Source organism: Natrix helvetica (genome assembly GCF_964273705.1).
Source record: "Natrix helvetica genome assembly, chromosome: 1".
NCBI classification, from domain to species: domain Eukaryota; kingdom Metazoa; phylum Chordata; class Lepidosauria; order Squamata; family Natricidae; genus Natrix; species Natrix helvetica.
Window position 1 is genome coordinate 121,198,606 of NC_138548.1, and position 17,939 is coordinate 121,216,544.

General features: G+C 42.8%; 1 protein-coding gene across 4 annotated transcripts in view; it reads right to left on the minus strand.

Moving 5' to 3' along the window:
* Positions 1–17,939, minus strand: part of COL18A1 (collagen type XVIII alpha 1 chain) — a 219,505-nt gene that overhangs the window by 2,882 nt on the left and 198,684 nt on the right. For all 4 annotated transcript variants that reach the window (XM_081962588.1, XM_081962587.1, XM_081962586.1 and 1 more), the window contains 9 exons: positions 14,800–14,843; positions 12,949–13,059; positions 10,035–10,188; positions 9,862–9,938; positions 8,457–8,585; positions 7,511–7,546; positions 5,805–6,116; positions 4,152–4,349; positions 415–530 (listed from right to left, as the gene is read on the minus strand). In XM_081962588.1, coding sequence (XP_081818714.1) covers positions 415–530; positions 4,152–4,349; positions 5,805–6,116; positions 7,511–7,546; positions 8,457–8,585; positions 9,862–9,938; positions 10,035–10,188; positions 12,949–13,059; positions 14,800–14,843 — 1,177 coding nt within the window. The remainder of the gene's footprint in view (positions 1–414; positions 531–4,151; positions 4,350–5,804; positions 6,117–7,510; positions 7,547–8,456; positions 8,586–9,861; positions 9,939–10,034; positions 10,189–12,948; positions 13,060–14,799; positions 14,844–17,939) is intronic.

Sequence of the window (17,939 nt, forward strand, 5' to 3'; positions counted from 1 at the left end):
CTGTTATGATCACTACTCATGCGCCATAACGTTAAAGAAAATCTGAGCAAATCTTATTATCTATCCCCTATCCCCAGGGAAAGGAAAAAAATATGCTGGGGCCATATAATAGCTTCACACAAAACTTCTACTCTGCTCTGGACCAAATCATACAAACAAATGTTGCTAAAGGGCTGTACATAAGGCAAAGCAAAGCTTTGCATCTGTTGTCTTAAAAAATGAATCACGTGGGGTTGGGGAAGGGGGTAGGGTGGAGACATAAACTGCATTGTTTACAAAGGTCGATCAGAAAGGAGACCTTGGATTCCTTTGAAAACACTGTGCCACTCGGCAGGAAGTAGCACAAATTTACAATCTAAGCACATTCCAAAATCTTCACTGGAAACTAAATCACTTTCCTCAGCCCCAACTTACCATGCAGAGTCTCTCAGGACATCCCTTCCATCAAAGGAGAGGATGCGAACCCCAGTTCTGAATGGAGCTTCAGAGCCTGAGAAGAGGTTCTCCCAGTTATTAAACAACACTTCATCCTGGGAAGAAACAAAGCAGAGCAACGTGTTTGTCTAAGCAGTATTAAAAAGACGTTTTCTGCCTACCGTAGAAATATTCTTCAGTCTGAGCTTTCCATTTCAAGAATCTTTCATCAGGATCTTTCCAATTGAAGGAACCTGGGTAACCTATCTAGAAAATACTCTTGTCTATAGCCTTGGGAATATGAATGTCACTCATTTGTTCATTTATTTTATAAAGCCACATTTAACACAGACTCTGTGCAGTATAAAATGAAAGCCAATATAATATCTAAAGAAAGAACGTAAGAACAGGCTGAAACACAACAGGGAACATTTATCTCATTGGGCTCACCATCAATCTAGCCCAGAGCTTGGGAGAAAAGACAGATTTTTAGAGGAAGTCTGAAGACTTGCTAGGTTGAAACACTCTAAATCTTGGGGAGGCCAGGAATATGACCACCATTTGCAACTTTTCCATCCAGTTTCCAACGAAGTCAGTAAGGAAAGCGGATTCGCTTAACCACCATAGTAATTTGCTTAACTGGGGGGGGGGGAGCCATAAAACAAGACACAACTCACAACAGCTTTGTTTAACAATGGAAATTTGGGGTGAAATTGTGGTCAAAAGTCGAGGACTACCTGTATTAAATTAATTTTTAAATATTCTTTGGAAATTAAACATTCAGTGTTCAACATTGAACTTGTTGATCTGGACAACGGCATTAAAAAAGGTGCTTTTTTTAAAAAAAAAGCAGGGTCAAATGGCTTTTAAAGGCCATTAAAGGTCAAGTGCCTATCATAAGTAAAAATGGTTCTTGCAAAGAGAGATGATATATAAACTGAGAAAGAATCAGCTAATTTACTATAGTCATTTTGGATTGCTACAAAATGACAAAAAAAGACATTAATGTGGTCTATTGCACTGCTGAATTTTATTTGCTGTATTACAGGTAGTCCTCGGCTTATGACCACAATTGAGCCCAAACATTCTGTGGCTAAGCGAGACATTTGTTATGAGAGTTTTGCCCCAGTTTACAACTTTTCCTGCCATAGTTTTTAAGTGAGTCATTGTAATTGTTAAATTAGTAACACGGTTGTTAAGTGACTCTAGCTTTCCCATTGACTTTGCTTGTCAGAAGCTTGCAAAAGGTGATCATATGATCCCGGGACACTGCAACCATCATAAATACGAGTCAGTTGCCAAGCATCTATATTTTGATCACATGTCCACAGAGATGCTACAACAGTCATGAGGGTGAAAAATGCTCATGTCACTTTTTTCAGTGCCATTGTAACTTCGGTCACTAAACAAACTATTGTAAGTCAAGGACTACCGGTACCTGCAATTCACATTTTGTCGCCTTTTATCAAGACCAAATTGAACCTGGCTGCAGCCATCTCTCTCTTCCTCAGTTGCCACACTCGGGAATGGGGGGAAGGAGGTTGGAATGCATTACTAGACACAACAAAGAACTTCCTCATGAGAACCAAGGTCATCTCTACTGGCAACGGACAAGGTTGAGGAAGGAATGCCTGAAGAGCCTGCCAATTAACCCAATTGGCCAACATGACCTGTGATGCTTGGAGATGGGGCTATTTCCTAGTTTAATTATACTGAAACTATGGAAAAGATTTAGATTTGATTTCCCATTGAAGCTATGCCGATATGATGTACTCATTAAAGAAGACCTTTGAGAAGGAGCCAAGTCTCAGGGTTCTGATTTGCTTGGGTTAGTTGGAGCCTTGATACCTTTGCTTTAAAAAATTACCTTTAAAATTAATCTCTTGCTATGTTTACCATCTTACTGGCCATGTTCCATCAATACCCTAATTTTATATACCACCCATACATTTAAATAAATAAACAATATCCTTAAAACATCTGTATTTTAACACACTACTATATTCCAGGAGAGATTTTACTAAATATGAGTACTAAAATTCTAGATTGCCTCTATGGACATTTTTTTTCCATAGATGTAAGTAGACATAAAATGTCCAGAGGCAATCAAGAATTATACTAGGACAGCGATGGCAAACCTTTTTTAGCTCGCGTACCACAACTGGGGGGAGCGCAGGGGGGTCGTTTGCGGGTGTGCCGCACCCATAATGCAATGCACGACCCCCCATTTTTACATGCTTTTTTTGCCTTCCCCAGGCTCCAGAGGCTTTATAGGAGCCTGGGGAGGGTGAAAAGAGCCTCCCCCGCCCCCCCGGATGCCCTCCGGAGGCTTCAGGGATCATCCGGAGGCTTCCCTGAAGCCTTTGGAACGCATAAAACGACCCTCTGTGCAAACCGGTTTGCTCGGAGGGTCGTTTTGAGCTCTCCGAAGGCTTCAGGGACCGTCCAGAGGCTTCAGGGACCATCCGGAGGCTTCCCTGAAGCCTTCGGAGAGCTTAAAACGACCCTCCGAGCAAACCGGAAGTGACTTCCGGTTTGCTCGGAGGGTTGTTTTGAGCGCTCCGAAGGCGTCAGGGAAGCCTCTGGACGGTCCCTGAAGCCTCCGGAGGGCCTCCAGGGGGGGTGGCGGGGGAGGCTCTTTTCGCCCTCCCCAGGCTCCTATAAAGCCTCTGGAGCCTGGGGACGGAGAAAAATGGCTTTTAAAAATGGTGAACTCAGCTGGCCAGCGCGCGCATGCCCTGACAAATGGCTCTGTGTGCCACCTGTGGCACGCGTGCCATAGGTTCGCCATCACTGTACTAGGATTTCAGCTGCTTTCCTGCCCCGCTGATTCATATTTAGTTTGTAGTGAAAAATTATTTTCACAACTTTTACTATTGTGAGTTCATGGAACCTATATATGTGGAAATGACCCTTCCTATTGAAAGACAGACAGATATATCCACTCAATTTTTTCAGGTTTTGTTTTTCTTTTGCATCCATCAAAATCTTGTTTGCTGTACTAAAATATCACCCGAAAATGTTACAAGCTTTTCCTTTATTCCTTTGCTCAAAAATTTACAAAAATGTTAAACAAAACCCATCACAAAACGTGATGCCTAGCTGCCTTTCTGCATGGCTGAACTGAGACTGGTAAGCACTTCTGTTTTCATATTACCAACAAGAATATTGTGGTCTGTCTGTCTGTCTGTCTGTCTGTCTGTCTGTCTGTCTGTCTATCTGTCTGTCTGTCTGTCTGTCTGTCTATCTATCTATCCTACCATCTCTCTCAATCATCTATACTGTAGCTCTCATTATTAAAAATGTAAGATGAAAAATTAGAATTAATATTTAGAATAAAAAAGAAAGCAGAGAAAAACAAAAAAGTGCAGGAAAGAAAAAATGTAAAGAAATGACTTCCAATTTTCTTTGACAGCAGTTATAAATATAAATTAACCTCTTGATCCATGGTTACAATGCTTATATCTTTTTCTATGAACTATTTTTTTCTAATCATCAAAGCCATATATCATAATTTCATTGTGAGCTATCTTGTGCAAAGTCTTGCTTAAAGTAAAATCAATTAATTAGTTGCATAGTACAAAATATCTTTTTCTGCAATTGTTTGGGGGAGGAGCTAAGTTTAGTCTGCTATGATTTGTTCCTGCTTTCTGGGATTTTGTCCTTTAAAGGCTAACAGATTGTCTTCTTGGTACTTTGATAAAGCTTAATTTGCTCGGGTCTGTGACCCAACATACCCTGAGATTGACAATTGGCACTGTGCTCCTGTCTGCTCTGCGCACTATGCTGTAGAGGTCTTGCAGCCGAGAGGAGAGGAATGCTCGGAAAGTGCCAGACAGTCCAACCTGCCGAGCTTGCTGGAAACACTGGAAATCAGCTCCTCGGATGCCTCGCATGCTGCCGCTCTGGGGAGTGTTCAGGGCTATAAGATGCAGCTGGAAAAACAAAAGACTATCACATTCCAGGAAGAGCCAGGAGAAATATTTCATTTGGTTTGAAGCCTGCTGTGACTTCCTAGCAAATGGAAACAATCTGCTCTTATCAAATTATCAATAGTTTTTCAGCTCACTGCTGCCTAGATGGATCCCGACAGGGTTTTTTTTTTGTTTTTTGTTTTGCTATTTAACATCTACATTCTGAAAAAGAGCCAGTGTGTTCTGTCCCGTGATTCTAATAAATATGCAGACACAGGCTTGGCTGTCTGCCACGACTAATTATAGAGATAAAACCACCCCTTGGCTAGGAGCCTAGAACGCTATCTTCAAGAAACCAAGATTAGACTTACGGAATGCTTTCTCAATGGCTAGTAAAATGAACTGTTGTTTCCTGCAAAGATTCCCCTCCTGTCGCTCCACCTATAAACTCTTTGGGAGGGGCTCACAACCTTAGCCAGCTGTCCCTACTTCCTTCTATGATGTCTTCTCCACAGCTGTTCCTTTCTTCTCTCAGCTCTACGCACACGCACATCAGGGACAACCTCCCTCTGTTCCTCCTCACTGCTCCCTGACTCAGATGCCACCTGATGGCCAACAGGCCTCTCTAGTTCCTGCTCTGACTCCAAACACCCTCCAGAGTCTTCCTCATCCTCCAGACCAGACCCACAATGGTCTGAGCTGTCAAGAGTCCACCAACAGCTCAGCCAGCCACTGCTGGGCTACAACACAGGGTGATACAGTGATTAGCAGATTTCAAATACTGATTCAGTTCTGAAGCTCATTGATTCTCACTGTTTGGGGGCAAATCATTATCTGCTAGTCTAATCCATTTCAAGATAAAATGGAACAAAAGTCCTGTCATCATATTCATCCAGGCTGTTTAGCATGGTTATTCAATTAATGCATTGTCTGGAAATACATAATACACAGAGCCATATATTAACCAAACAAATTAGTATAATGTGCTAATCCATAAATAGAAGGCAATACTAGCAATTCTTATCATTATCATGTTTTGTACAGATAGATACTGTATCCTGAAAGAAGCACCAGAATAGCTTGTCTTCACCGTTTTAGTGGAGGAATGGTTTATATATATTAGGGAAGCACGAATGCCATGGTGAAAATGGCAAGATAACCCAGTGGAAGAAGTTACATTTGCCCCTAAAACTGAGTCCTCGTGTTTTTCATTTTGCATTTGTATTGAGTTCAGTTTGTTCTGCTCACTGGCAGGATAACAACCTAAAGAAATCATTTCAGGAGTTTTATTATTATTTTTGTCCATTCTCCAAAAGCCACCCCACATGTGACATCAACCCTGATCTCAACCTCTGTTTACATTCAGATGCTGTTGCTAGCTGTTTTCATAATAGCAACTTAAATCTGAGTTGACGCTACAGTAAGCTGCGGCAGATACTAAAATGAATGACACATTGATGACACATGGACACTCACAGCAGGCTGGAAGTCTTGATGTGTGTGAACTGCCAAAGGAGCAGTCTCAGGCTGGTGGCTGTTGGGAAAGAAATGGTCCAAGGATTCTTGCTGGGCTCCCTGACGAGGTGGGTGGACGGCAGGTTGCTCAGGAAGGTGGTGTGGGTCGACGACACTCTCGTCCCCTCTCCAAGGCTTGGCTGTAGAATAAGCGCTATATTCTGGACGTGCATGTACTGGTAAGTGTGGCTGAAATGGACGATGGGATCCAGAAGAGGCTGTCCCTCCATGAGAGTAGTGGATGCTGGAAGACCTTTCATAGACTTCATTGTCCTGGAATGTAATGAAGAATCAGATTCCTTTGGAGTGCTTGCCTGAGTAATCAATGCTACAGAGCAGAACCCTTCACACCTCTACCACATTTTCTGTCATTCATGGTGCCATCCACCCAACCAACCAACCAGCATGCTGGCTTGCATTGGTCTACCATTCAGTATTGATGCTTCAAGATCTTCATTGGTTCACTACAAACTAGCAACTCATGGAAGAAACCAGCTGTCTCTCCCAATTTAAATGTACCTTCTGCTCAGAAGAGAGAAAAAAGAGAAAAGAGCTCTAGTGTACTCGAAGAAGTACACTAAATCTGTTTGTAAGGAGCTGTCACTGGAAAATGATATGTTAAAGCCAAGCGTCTGGTCTCTACTGCCACATTGTTAATGAAACATCCTAGACAATATCAATGGCAAAAACTGTTGTGAGAAGAAAGGCACAACTTGAAAATTGAGATAGCTAGAACCAACTAAACTGCCCCAGGTATGAAAAGCCAATGAGCCAAAGGCAATATGAGGACCTGCCACACAAAAAAAGGGTTTCTAGGACATTTTTGTGCTGAAGTCAATGAAACATATAGCTATGGTCACAGCCAATCTAGTTTTGCAAGGACAATGGATGGCTTCTCCCCCATTCAAACGAGTGAATGATTCTCTACTCACTCAGAGTCACAGGCAAAGGCCCCCGTGCCAAAAAATGGGATCCCTTTTTAAAGGATCCTTGAGCAATAGGAGCTTCCCTACCTTTCATTTTTTTAAGCAGTGCAATCTCTCCCTTTACAGTTGGCCTAGACTTACAACCACCATTGAGCCAGGAATTGTGGTTGTAAGTCATGGAGTCATTAACAAAGACACTGCACAACCACACTCGGTTATTTGAGTTGATAGAAAAACATCAAAAATCACGGTCACATAACCATGGAATGCTACAAGTGGTCATAAATATGAGCCAATTCCAAATCATCCAAAATGCGATCGTATGACCACAGGGAAGTGCAACATCAGAACTTCAAAAATGGTTGTAAGTAGCTTTGAGGATGTATTTTGTAACTTTGAGCGGTCGCTAAGAGACCAGTGATTAAGCAAGGAGCACCTGTTTCATGTGAATGAGAAAATTATACAATTTGTTTGCACAAGGGAAAAACTTCACCACCTTCTAGTTTTCACCGCCTAAAAACTCTAGTTATATTGCATTCTGGTAAGAGATAAGCTGTCTTGATTTGTTACAAGGGCACAAAGGAAATAATTACTATGGAAATCCAAGCATTAAACAAATCCTATAGAACCATAAATATTCCCGAAGCAGAAAAGTCTTAGCAGCAAGTGTAGGATGTTCCAAATACTGTATAGTAGTTTTTCCAGCTACTGGTTAGTATTAGATAATAATGTTCCACCTACCAGTCCAGAGCTAGGAATGGATATTCTTTCTTCCAGCTGAAATTGAACCAAAACAATGATTGAAGAATTTATATAGCACTTGCTTACAGTAATTCCCAGCCAACCTCTTGAAAAAGCTAATTTTTTTGGAAATAATACTATTGACATACAGACATTATAGGTGGGAAAAAACCCAAATATTTTCAGCATGTCATTTTCCTTTCCAATAGTTTTTTTTTTTGGGGGGGGGGACCACAACATTTGATAAATCTGTTTTCTGCTGCCTCAATCCTCTGAGTTCCAAGATATAAACGGTTTCCCCAAGACTTTGAGGACTTAGTGATGATGAAGCTGGGTTCATAAAAATTCTATTTATTTACATAGCGTAAGACTTGAGAAGATCAGATGCCAAAATCTGGTTGCATTTGAACTGACATTATCGAATCCAATGTGAACTAAACTTACATTATCTCAAAGATGTTTTTTTCAAAAGGCAACTGGACTGCTTTTTCCTTGAAGAAAAAAAAACCAGTCCAGTTGCTTTTTGGGGGGTGGGGGGGTGCACCTTTGAGACAACTATGACCTGGATGACTGAGAATCTCCGAAGACATCAAGTTTACATGAATTTCTTTTAAGAAAGCCCTTTCTAAATCAAGAGTGGGAAGTTCACCCAACCTTATGGGAGATTGTTCCTTTCAGATCCCATTCTCATTTTCTACCTGTGAACAACCTAGTTCTTTTTCGCTGAAGAGAGTTTTTATTCTTCATAAATAATTTATTCTTCATAATAATTGTGCATCTAAAGTTTTGTCCCTTAGGTTGAAGCAGAGTAGTGTTTCTCAACTGTGTCAACGTTTAAGTTAAGTGGACTTCAACTCCCAGAATTCCCCTGCCAGCATGTGGGGATTTGAAGTCTATACATCATAAATTGCTACGGTTGAGCAGTGCTAAGGCAGAGGGTACTCACAAGGATTCTTCTGAAGCCATTGTGGACACGGATGTAGAGCTCTTCTCTCTCTCGGATGAAAAGGAGCTGCCCTTCAGGCACCTCATGAGCTCTGCTCATCAAGTTCTGGTAGGTTGCTAAAATCCGTACCTTTGGGAGAGAAAGCATTTTAAAAATGTGAGGTAAAAGAACTTGTATTTTTGCTATTATTGGTTAGTGTTGGCAATAAAAGGCGAGCAAGGGTGAAATGGAAATGAAAAGCCTCCAAGAAGTGCAATATTATCATTCTCATCTTAATTAACCCAAATACCACCACCCACATTTGACCATTCTGTTGCCAGATTACAGAAGTGCAATCTTGGGAGGTTGAGGGGGAAGGCAGTTGACAGCTACAGGTTGTCCATCTTTGTGTGAAGACAATGGCTGGGTCTGTTGAACCAGAGACTGACACTGCTATAGTCTAATCCAGTGATGGCGAACCTATGGCACGCGTACCACAGGTGGCATGTGGAGCCATTTGTCAGGGCATGCGAGGCATTGCCCTTTCAGCTGGCCAGCACGCATGCGCACGCTGGCCAGCTGAGTTCACCCTTTTTTAAAGCCATTTTTCACCCTCCCCAGGCTCCAGAGGCTTTATAGGAGCCTGGGGAGGGCGAAAAGAGCCTCCCCCGTCCCGTCCCATCCCCCCCCCTGAGGCCCTCCCGAGGCTTCATGAGCTTCCCTGACGCCTTCAGAGCACTCAAAACAACCCTCCGAGCAAACCGGAAGATACTTTCAGTTTGCTCGGAGCATCATTTTGAGCTTCAAGGACCATCCGGAGGCTTCCCTGAAGCCTTCAGAACGCTTAAAACGACCCTCCGAGCAAACCGAAAGTCACTTCTGGTTTGCTCGGAGGGTCATTTTGAACACTCCAAAGGCGTCAGGGAAGCCTCCGGACGGTCCCTGAAGCCTTCGGAGCGCTCAAAATGATCCTCCGAGCAAACTGAAAGTCACTTCCGGTTTGCTTGGAGGATCGTTTTAAGCGTTCCGTAGGCTTCAGGGACCGTCCGGAGGCTTCCCTGATGCCTCCGGAGGGCGTCTGGGGGGCGGGGCGGAGGAGGCTGTTTTCGCCCTCCCCCGACTCCTATAAAGAAACTGGAGACTGGGGAGGGCGAAAAAAGCATGTAAAAATGGGGGGGAGCGCCTGTAGTGCGCGCATGAGCACTGGGGGTCACGCATTGCATTATGGGTGTGGCACGCCCGCATACGACCCCCTTGCACTCCCTCCACTTATGGCACGCGAGCCAAAAAAGGTTCGCCATCGCTGGTCTAATCTGTACATTGTGTAAACCCAGATTAAATCTGTGAGGCTTAATTTTAGGCTCAACAATCCAGAGTGTAATAAGTTGGAGAATAATGCCCTAAATATACGAGTTTCTCATCTTACCCCCAAAGAGGGTGGGTCACTAATGCCTGGAGGTCCTGGGGGTCCTGGAGGCCCTGGGGGTCCTGGAATGCTGATATCTGAAAGAAAGCAAAACCATATTTAAACCATGATCATCCGGAACGCGTCTATATTTGTAACAAATTAATTGAAAAAACATTAAGTATCTTACTCACGTTGCCTGTGGGGACCTGGGAAAGAAGGGGGCCCTGGAGGACCCGGAGGGCCAGGAGGACCTTGTGGCCCTGGACGTCCTTCAAAACCTGCCCCTGGAGGTCCTTGGGGGCCTGGAGGGCCAGGTAGGCCCCTGATGCTCTCACCTTTGGGGCCCTGGAAAAGCAAATATTACATAGGTGCCATTACAGTCATAAAAGCAGAGAGTGATCCAATATTAACTCCTTGCCCAAAGGAAGGAATGCGGTTATTAATTAATAATCACAATTACTGATTAAACTAAGCCTGAGAAGGGGAACATCCAGTTTACACGGCTGTTTCCCATTCTTACTACATCTGCAGATGTGATTTGGTAGCCCTTTTTACAGTGGCTTGTTCTTTGCTGGGGAGAACAAACCACAAACCACCCTGCCCGGCTAACATGAGGAATATCCTTGGGATTTGGTAGATAAAATCTGACAGATTCATTCAGATTTGGTAAACTCCTGTCAAGGTTTTAGAAGCAAGGCTTTGCAGAGTTAGCTGGGATGAATTCAAGCTTTTAACTTCTATGGAAGTGGATAGGATTGTCAGGTCTGTTAACTTGGCTACCTCTCAATTAAATCCTCTTCATTGGTGAAGACTCCCCAGGATCTGATATGATTAGATCCATGGAAAAATATTGGCTTTGTTGAGGGAAGGGATGTGTTCAGCTGCTTTGAGAGAGGAGGAGGTGGTGTGCTTAAGAAGCCATTGCTGGACTTAACAGTTGTAGAAAAGACAGGGGGAAGGAATATTAGATATGTTTGCCACCTTGACTTAAAGTATAAATAATAAATGTGTGATTAAAAATGAAAATCGAAAAAAAAAATGTTCATCCCATCTCCAACATTCTTTTTTAATGGAAGGTTGTTGAGAAGGTGGTCAGGCTGCTGGCCAGAAAATCCAAATGAAGAGATTTTCCTTGTGGAGTCAACAAGCATTGCAAAGACAGAAGAACCTGTATCAGTGATGGCTAATCTTTTTCCCATCGCGTGCCAAAAGTGGGCGGGAGCGCAGGGGAGTCATGCCTGGGCGTCCACACACCCATGATCCTATGCGCGTGACCCCCCTGTGCATGCACACCCTCCCACCGCATTTGGTGCACAATGGACCTGTTTTTGGCCCTCCCTAGGCTTCCCTGAAGCCTCCGGAGGGCAAAAAACGGGTGAAAATGAAGGCTGAAGTCAGCTGGCCAGCACACACATGCGTGCTGGAACTGACAGGGCAACACCTCGCATGCCCTAACAAATGGCTCCTTATATGTGATAATATAAGGAGATAATTTGGAACATTTTCAAATAAGGAGATATATGTGATAATATAAGGAGATAATATGTGCTCACAATGAATTGTTTGAAGTATCTTGGTTCATATTAAAGATAAGTGACTTTATGGTTTAATGAATTGGATGCTAAAGCTTCTGAGTAAAAGAAAAAATTACAAGCTAATTTTTGGTATTAATTAACTAGGACTTACAAAATGACACAAAACATCTTAGTATTAGAAATTTAAAGGAGATCTTTGAAGAACACAGCCAAATATTAGTAGCTATAACATCAACAGTGTCAATAATGAAGTCTGGCCAACACTTGAAGCCGACTGAGAAGAAATTAACTTTAGAGTGACAAATTGATAAATCCCACTCTTGCTTTCTTCAGCTACTACTATAAGCTACAGGTAATCCTTACTTAGCAACTACAATTAGAATCAGCTGGTTAAAAAATTATGTGGCCACAGTGAGCTTTTGATCTAACTCCCCATTTGGTTGTTAAGTGAAAAATCATGTGATTGCAATTTCTGATTTCTAGTCCTGCATTTTCTATTAACTCTGTTGCAAGCTGGTTGGGAAGTTTGCAAATTGCAAACACATGACCACAAGATGTTGCAATGGTTGTAAATGTGTGCTGGTTGTGAAACTCCCAAATGGCTATCACGTAACTGCAGGATATTGAGACAGACATAAATGTGAGGACTGGTTGCAAAGCTGTTTTTTTTTTTAGGTAGCATTGCAACTTCAAATGGTTGCTAAATGTGACAATTGCTATGCAAGGGCTGCCTGTGTCAGGTCCCATACACCTCTATTGGGACCTTGCCATTCTGGTGAGAGGAGGGACGTTTACGCTTGCATGGGGTTTTCCTTTGTTCCTTTCTCTGCTTTGGGGAGTGGGGAGTGGGGAAAGACTGTGCCTTGGACCATCTGTTTCGTCTCAACTCCGGAGGAGTGAGATCGTGGCACCTGAGAATGCCTCTTATCACCTTTACAGCCTGAAATTCTCACAACATCTTCGCACCTTGGAATTGGCTCAAAGTTGAACTGGACATTGGGGGAGGGGGCTCAAAGAAGCGGTTTAACTTAATGCTTCGGCGCGGGAAATGCAGATTCTGCCTACACTCTTCCTGCTATCAATGTTTTCCAATAACAGTTCCTTTTGAAATGCCATTTGTTTCAAGAGTTCTGCTTTCTTGAGAAGGCTGGTGAGGCAGGGACCTTACAGCTTGTATTCCAAATGTGCCTCAACACTATTCTAAACTACCATGTCTTTACACTAGAGGACACTAGTTTTTGCTAAGAAGCAACACTGAAAAGCTTCTGTTCTTTGAGAGTATAGTCTTTTTCTTTTTCAAGACCACATAGACCAGAGTCGTCAAACTCACAGCCCACGGGCCAAATGCATTATGAACTGGCCATGCCCACGCCCATTTTAGCGAAGGGGGGGGAAGTCCCGATACGTCACATCACGCCGCCGTGATGACGTGGGTTTGACACCCCTGACATAGACACTCAAAACTGCTACATACTGGTAACACTTTCACTCTCTTGAAAACTATCAAGGAATATGGCAAAAGAACATCCCATTTTATAAAGAAATTGTTGTATGCTATGACAACTCTCACCGGAAGACCAGGATACCCTTGGGGACCAGGAACTCCAGCAGCACTTGATCCACCACCTGATTCACCCTTTTCGCCTTTCATTCCAGGATCACCTTTGTCCCCTCTTTCTCCCTATGGAAAGAGAAATAGTAAGCAAAAATGCTACAATCAATCAACTGAAATGCATCTGCCTTTTTCTCTTGCTTGAGTCGGCAAAGGAACAAGTGAAACCTCCCAATGGGAATCACAAAGAAAAAGCAGGAATGAGACATAAGGACCAAATTTCTAATCCTGAACTAAAAGACCACCTTGGCGACTATGCAAGGCTGATTTAGGTGATGATATTGTTGTTGTTGTTGTTGTTGTTGTTGTTGTTGTTGTTCCTTTGTGTCAGTTTCTGATTCTTGGTGTCTGCCTGGACAACTCCCTGCAGTTTGCTTACCAAGATTAGAGCCGAGATGGCACAGTGGTTAGAGTGTAGTACTGCAAGCTACTTCAACTAACTGCTAGTTGCAGTTCAAATCTCACCAGGCTCAGCCTTCCATCCTTCCCAGGTGGGTAAAATGAGGACCAGATTGTTGGGGGCAATAGGCTGACTCTGTAAACTGCTTGCAAAGGGCTGTAAAAGCATTGTGAAGTGGTATATAAGTCTAAGTGCTATTGCTATTTTGGAACTTTGTACCTAAGGCTGAAACAGGTGATCCTGCTAGCTTTGTGCTTAAGGCTGAAACCGAAGTCCCAGTTTCCCATTTCTAGCCTGCTGCTTAATCATTAAAACAAACTGGCTCTACATGAAGACAAAACTCATTGGAGATAATTGTCAAACACCATTGCCTCTTCTGAATGGCTAAATCAGACATGTTTCAAATGGTTAGGTTCAAAGCTTTTGTGTTGTTATTCAGCAACAGAATCAGGTAGTTCTGCTTAATAGTAATCACTGCCAGAGTAGTAGCCAAGTAAAATGTCAAAAATAGCTTTTTTTTTGCACTAGAGGTTTTTTACTTAATAAATGTATGTTTAATGGCATATTGGAATACACTTAATTTTGGTTCCCTAGAGACCTACATTATTGTATGAAAAAGCTTCTGTAGCTTATAGGCTAATAAACTTGTTGCCATGACAGTTTGAGTTGGGAACTCCTAGTTAATGTTAAACTATATGAAGGCAAACATATTAAATGCCTATGTAATTTGTGAATCTGTCACTGAGAAGTCTGAGCGAATGAATGATTATTTAGCAGTTGGAAGACTAACGTTCATCAATTTTGAATATGCATACCTTGATCATGGATAAGCTATAGGTAACCAGATATAACATACTAGGCATGCTTTTTGCAAGACCAGATAATCTGAGGCTGCTTGGTTTAAAAAGCTACATTTTCAGCAATTTGTATCCTGAGGATATGGAAATCAACCCAATAAAGTTGCGTAAAATTGGTTCATTGAATAGCCCACTAGCTTCATCTGTACAGCAGCAAAACTTTAGCTCTTGCACACCCACAGGAATCATCAATAACGTAAGGGTTGGGCTTTCAGCCATGTTTAGTAGAATACAACTTCAATGATGTTGAAATGTAGAAGCAAGTACAATATTGAAAAAAAGCAAAAAAGAAAAAGCTTAGAAGGCAAGTATGCTCACTATTATACCACCAATGCAGGTTGATACTGAAGGTAACTCAGAAATAAGCCTGCAGTGAAAATTCCAAGCCTCCTTATATTATTATCTAATCTCTAATAAACACATGTTGGGCAAAATGAATTTGCCATCTTGCTCTGAGGTCCAGTGTATCAATTATCCTAGCAATCTTCCTGGGATAAAGAAACTTGGCTTCTTCATAAACCCACATTTCCCTCCCAAGTGAAGGCTACTTACCCTGAAGGTGGAGCTGAATCTGCTGAGGTCATAAGGGAACTGGCCTGGTGGAGAAGAAAGAAAAAAGAAGTAAAATAATTCAGTTGTCTTCCTGGCAAAGCATGTACCATGCTGAGAAACTTGCTTCTTTTCTCCTCTCTTTTACAATAGACTTTCAAGGCATGCCAAACCACTCAGGCTTATATGAAACAAATATTTATGTTTACTGAATGGACATTTTGGAACTCACTTTCCAATAACTATGGCTCCTTCTGAATAAAAACAAGCAGGGCTGAAGTGAGAGGAATATGCCAGTTTGTGACAAAACTCAGTGGAGAGCTGAGTTTTAGCAAAGAAAAGCAGACCCCAAAATCATTTAGTTCATGTTAATGATAGTGGGAGAAAATAATATAGAAAACCGATACGCAGAGAGAAAGACAAATAACTGTCACCTCTTTTTTCAGAAAACAAAGAGAATGTGCTTGAAGACAAGGGAATTCGATGCTTAAAGCGAAGCATGTAAAAATTCTCACAATTGATGGGTTCGCAGTTTTTGCAGACACGGCTTGTTTTTTTCATTAGTTTCACATTGTGAATTCTAGGGAGCATTTAATAGGCAATATAGTTACATCTGCATCATGTGCAAATGTTCATCCTCCTCACATTTGCATTCAAAAAGTCAGTACATATATACTCTGAGAGAATAAAGATGAACTCAGTTGAAGGTTGGCTCCCTTATTTAAGAAATAGGCCATGCCATAATTCTGGTTTTGCATTGGTTTTTTTGACATCTCTGTTTAAAGGAACTGAGGCAACAGAGCTGGAGAGTCTTCCAATGCAAATAATGGGCCAAGAACCCTGATGGCGAGCCTGTGGCATGCGTGCCAGATGTGGAATGCAGAGACCTCTCTGCTGGCATGTGCGCCGTCATCCCAGGTCAGATCTCCGTGGCATTTCTTTTGTGAGCTTCTGTTTCCCTGCAAATGGCGAAATAGAAGCTCACAAAAGAAAAAGATCTTACCTCTTGCCATGCTGCTGGTGTTGGGATATTCCACCTCCTGCCAGCCAGTGTTCTTCGGTTCTCTGCTGCACATGTGTCCATGCCCACGCATGCACACATCTGTGCATGTCTGCGCATGCACCTTTCAATTTGGGCATACGCGTGCACACAGTTTGGACACTTAATGTATAAAAGGTTATCCATCACTGGCCTATGCAGAAGATTTATTCCAGGCTTAAGATTTTTTTATTATTATTATCATTATTATTCTGAAGGTCTGAAGAACAGCTGGTTCCACATAGGAAGGACCATCAGAATGTTGTGTAATTGTTTGCTTGTTTGTTTGTTTGTTTGTTTGTTTATTGGATTCATTAAAGCTCTCCAATTCCAGTAAGATATTGGGCAGTACAGAATAGTTAGCAAGACAGCAAGACATAGGAAGCAAATCAAAGGAAGATGAACTGATGCAACAATAATCTGCTGCAAAGCAAGAACTCATCTGGGTCACCCACAAACCAGCCCTGAGGTCAAAGCATGCTACATTTTCATATGGGTCAAACAAATGAAGGAATCCATAATGAGCATCTCTTCTACCTTCAGTGACATGACCCATGGCAAGTCTTTTTTTTTCATCCACCATATCCCAGTCTTATTTTAATGTACTGATTTGTGGGAAGGTTCTGTTATTCCCAAATTTTAAACTTTTTATTATTTATTTTATTTATCAAAATATAAAGTACAAAGAAAAATGAAAATAATGGGAACGTACAGGAGGAAAAAGGGAGGAGGAAAAGGTATAAGGGAAAAGGGGGAAAAGAAAGAAAAGCATTGACTTCCAACCCTTTTTAGCACTGTAGAATAAGGTAATAATCAGTGGTGGGCCGCAAATTTTTTAACAACCAGTTCTCTGCCCTAATGACTGGCTGGGTGGGTGTGGCTAGGAGTGTGACAGCACTCAGTCTCCTTGTTAGGGTGTAACCAGTGGTGGGTTCCTGCTGGATCGCACCGGATCGCGCGCACTCCCTTTCAGCGCTCCACCTGGCTTGCGCGCTCCCTTTCAGCGCTCCACCTGGCTTGCGCGCTCCCTTTCAGCGCTCCACCTGGCTCTCGCGCTCCCTTCCGGTGCTGAAACCGGAAGTACAGTCTTGCCCCGCCCCTGGCGAAGCAACGACGCCTGCCTGCGCTCCACCAGCTCGGCTGGGAACGGAGATGTTTCCTCAGCAGAGCGGAGCGCCTGAAAAGTCTTTTCAGGCGCTCCGCTCCGCTGAGGAAACATCTCCGTTCCCAGCCGAGCTGGTGGAGCGCAGACAGGCGTCGTTGCTTCGCCAGGGCCGGGCAAAACTGTACTTCCGGTTTCAGCGCCAGAAGGGAGCGCGAGAGCCAGGTGGAGCGCTGAAAAGGAGCGCGCAAGCCAGGTGGAGCGCTGAAAGGGAGCGCGCAAGCCAGGTGGAGCGCTGAAAGGGAGCACGCAAGCCAGGTGGAGCGCTGAAAGGGAGTGCGCGCGATCCGGTGCGATCCGGGAGGAACCCACCACTGGGTGTAACCAACCAGTTGGGTAGACAATATATTGCACAAGGCATGTTATGTATCTTTAAGAGAGGAGCTCTGCTAATTAGTAGATTACAGCCTTTAAATTGCAGCTGATGTTGTTGCTCTCTCTCTCTCTCTCTCTCTTGATTGCTGTATGATAACTGCTGCCTAACTGTTACTACCTGTTGCTACTACTTACTGTGTGTAAGTTATTTGCTACTTGTATCCAAGTTATCTTGGTAGTATTGGACTGCTTTTTCTGTGTATGACTTTTTTGGCTGTGTTTATGGATTTTGCTATATTCTTCAAAAAGTAAAGATTTATTTTGTTACTTTACTATCCATTATTCAGTGTGGTTGCTTTATCTATCGCACGCTGCGTATACTTTACAGGGTTGCTCTGTTATAACCTCGGCCTGGGGTTCATTGCTAGTGCTTAATCGCACCAATTCCTAACATTGGTTATGGGCCCAGACGCCTTGCCTTAACCATATTTTTTTTTTTAAGCACCACTTTTTGGATAGTTTATTTTTGTGAATATGGCACAAGAACAGTCTGCTGCAATCTCCATGATTACCCGGTTTGATGGAACCAACTATGTTTCCTGGTCCTTGAAGTGTTCCCTACTTCTG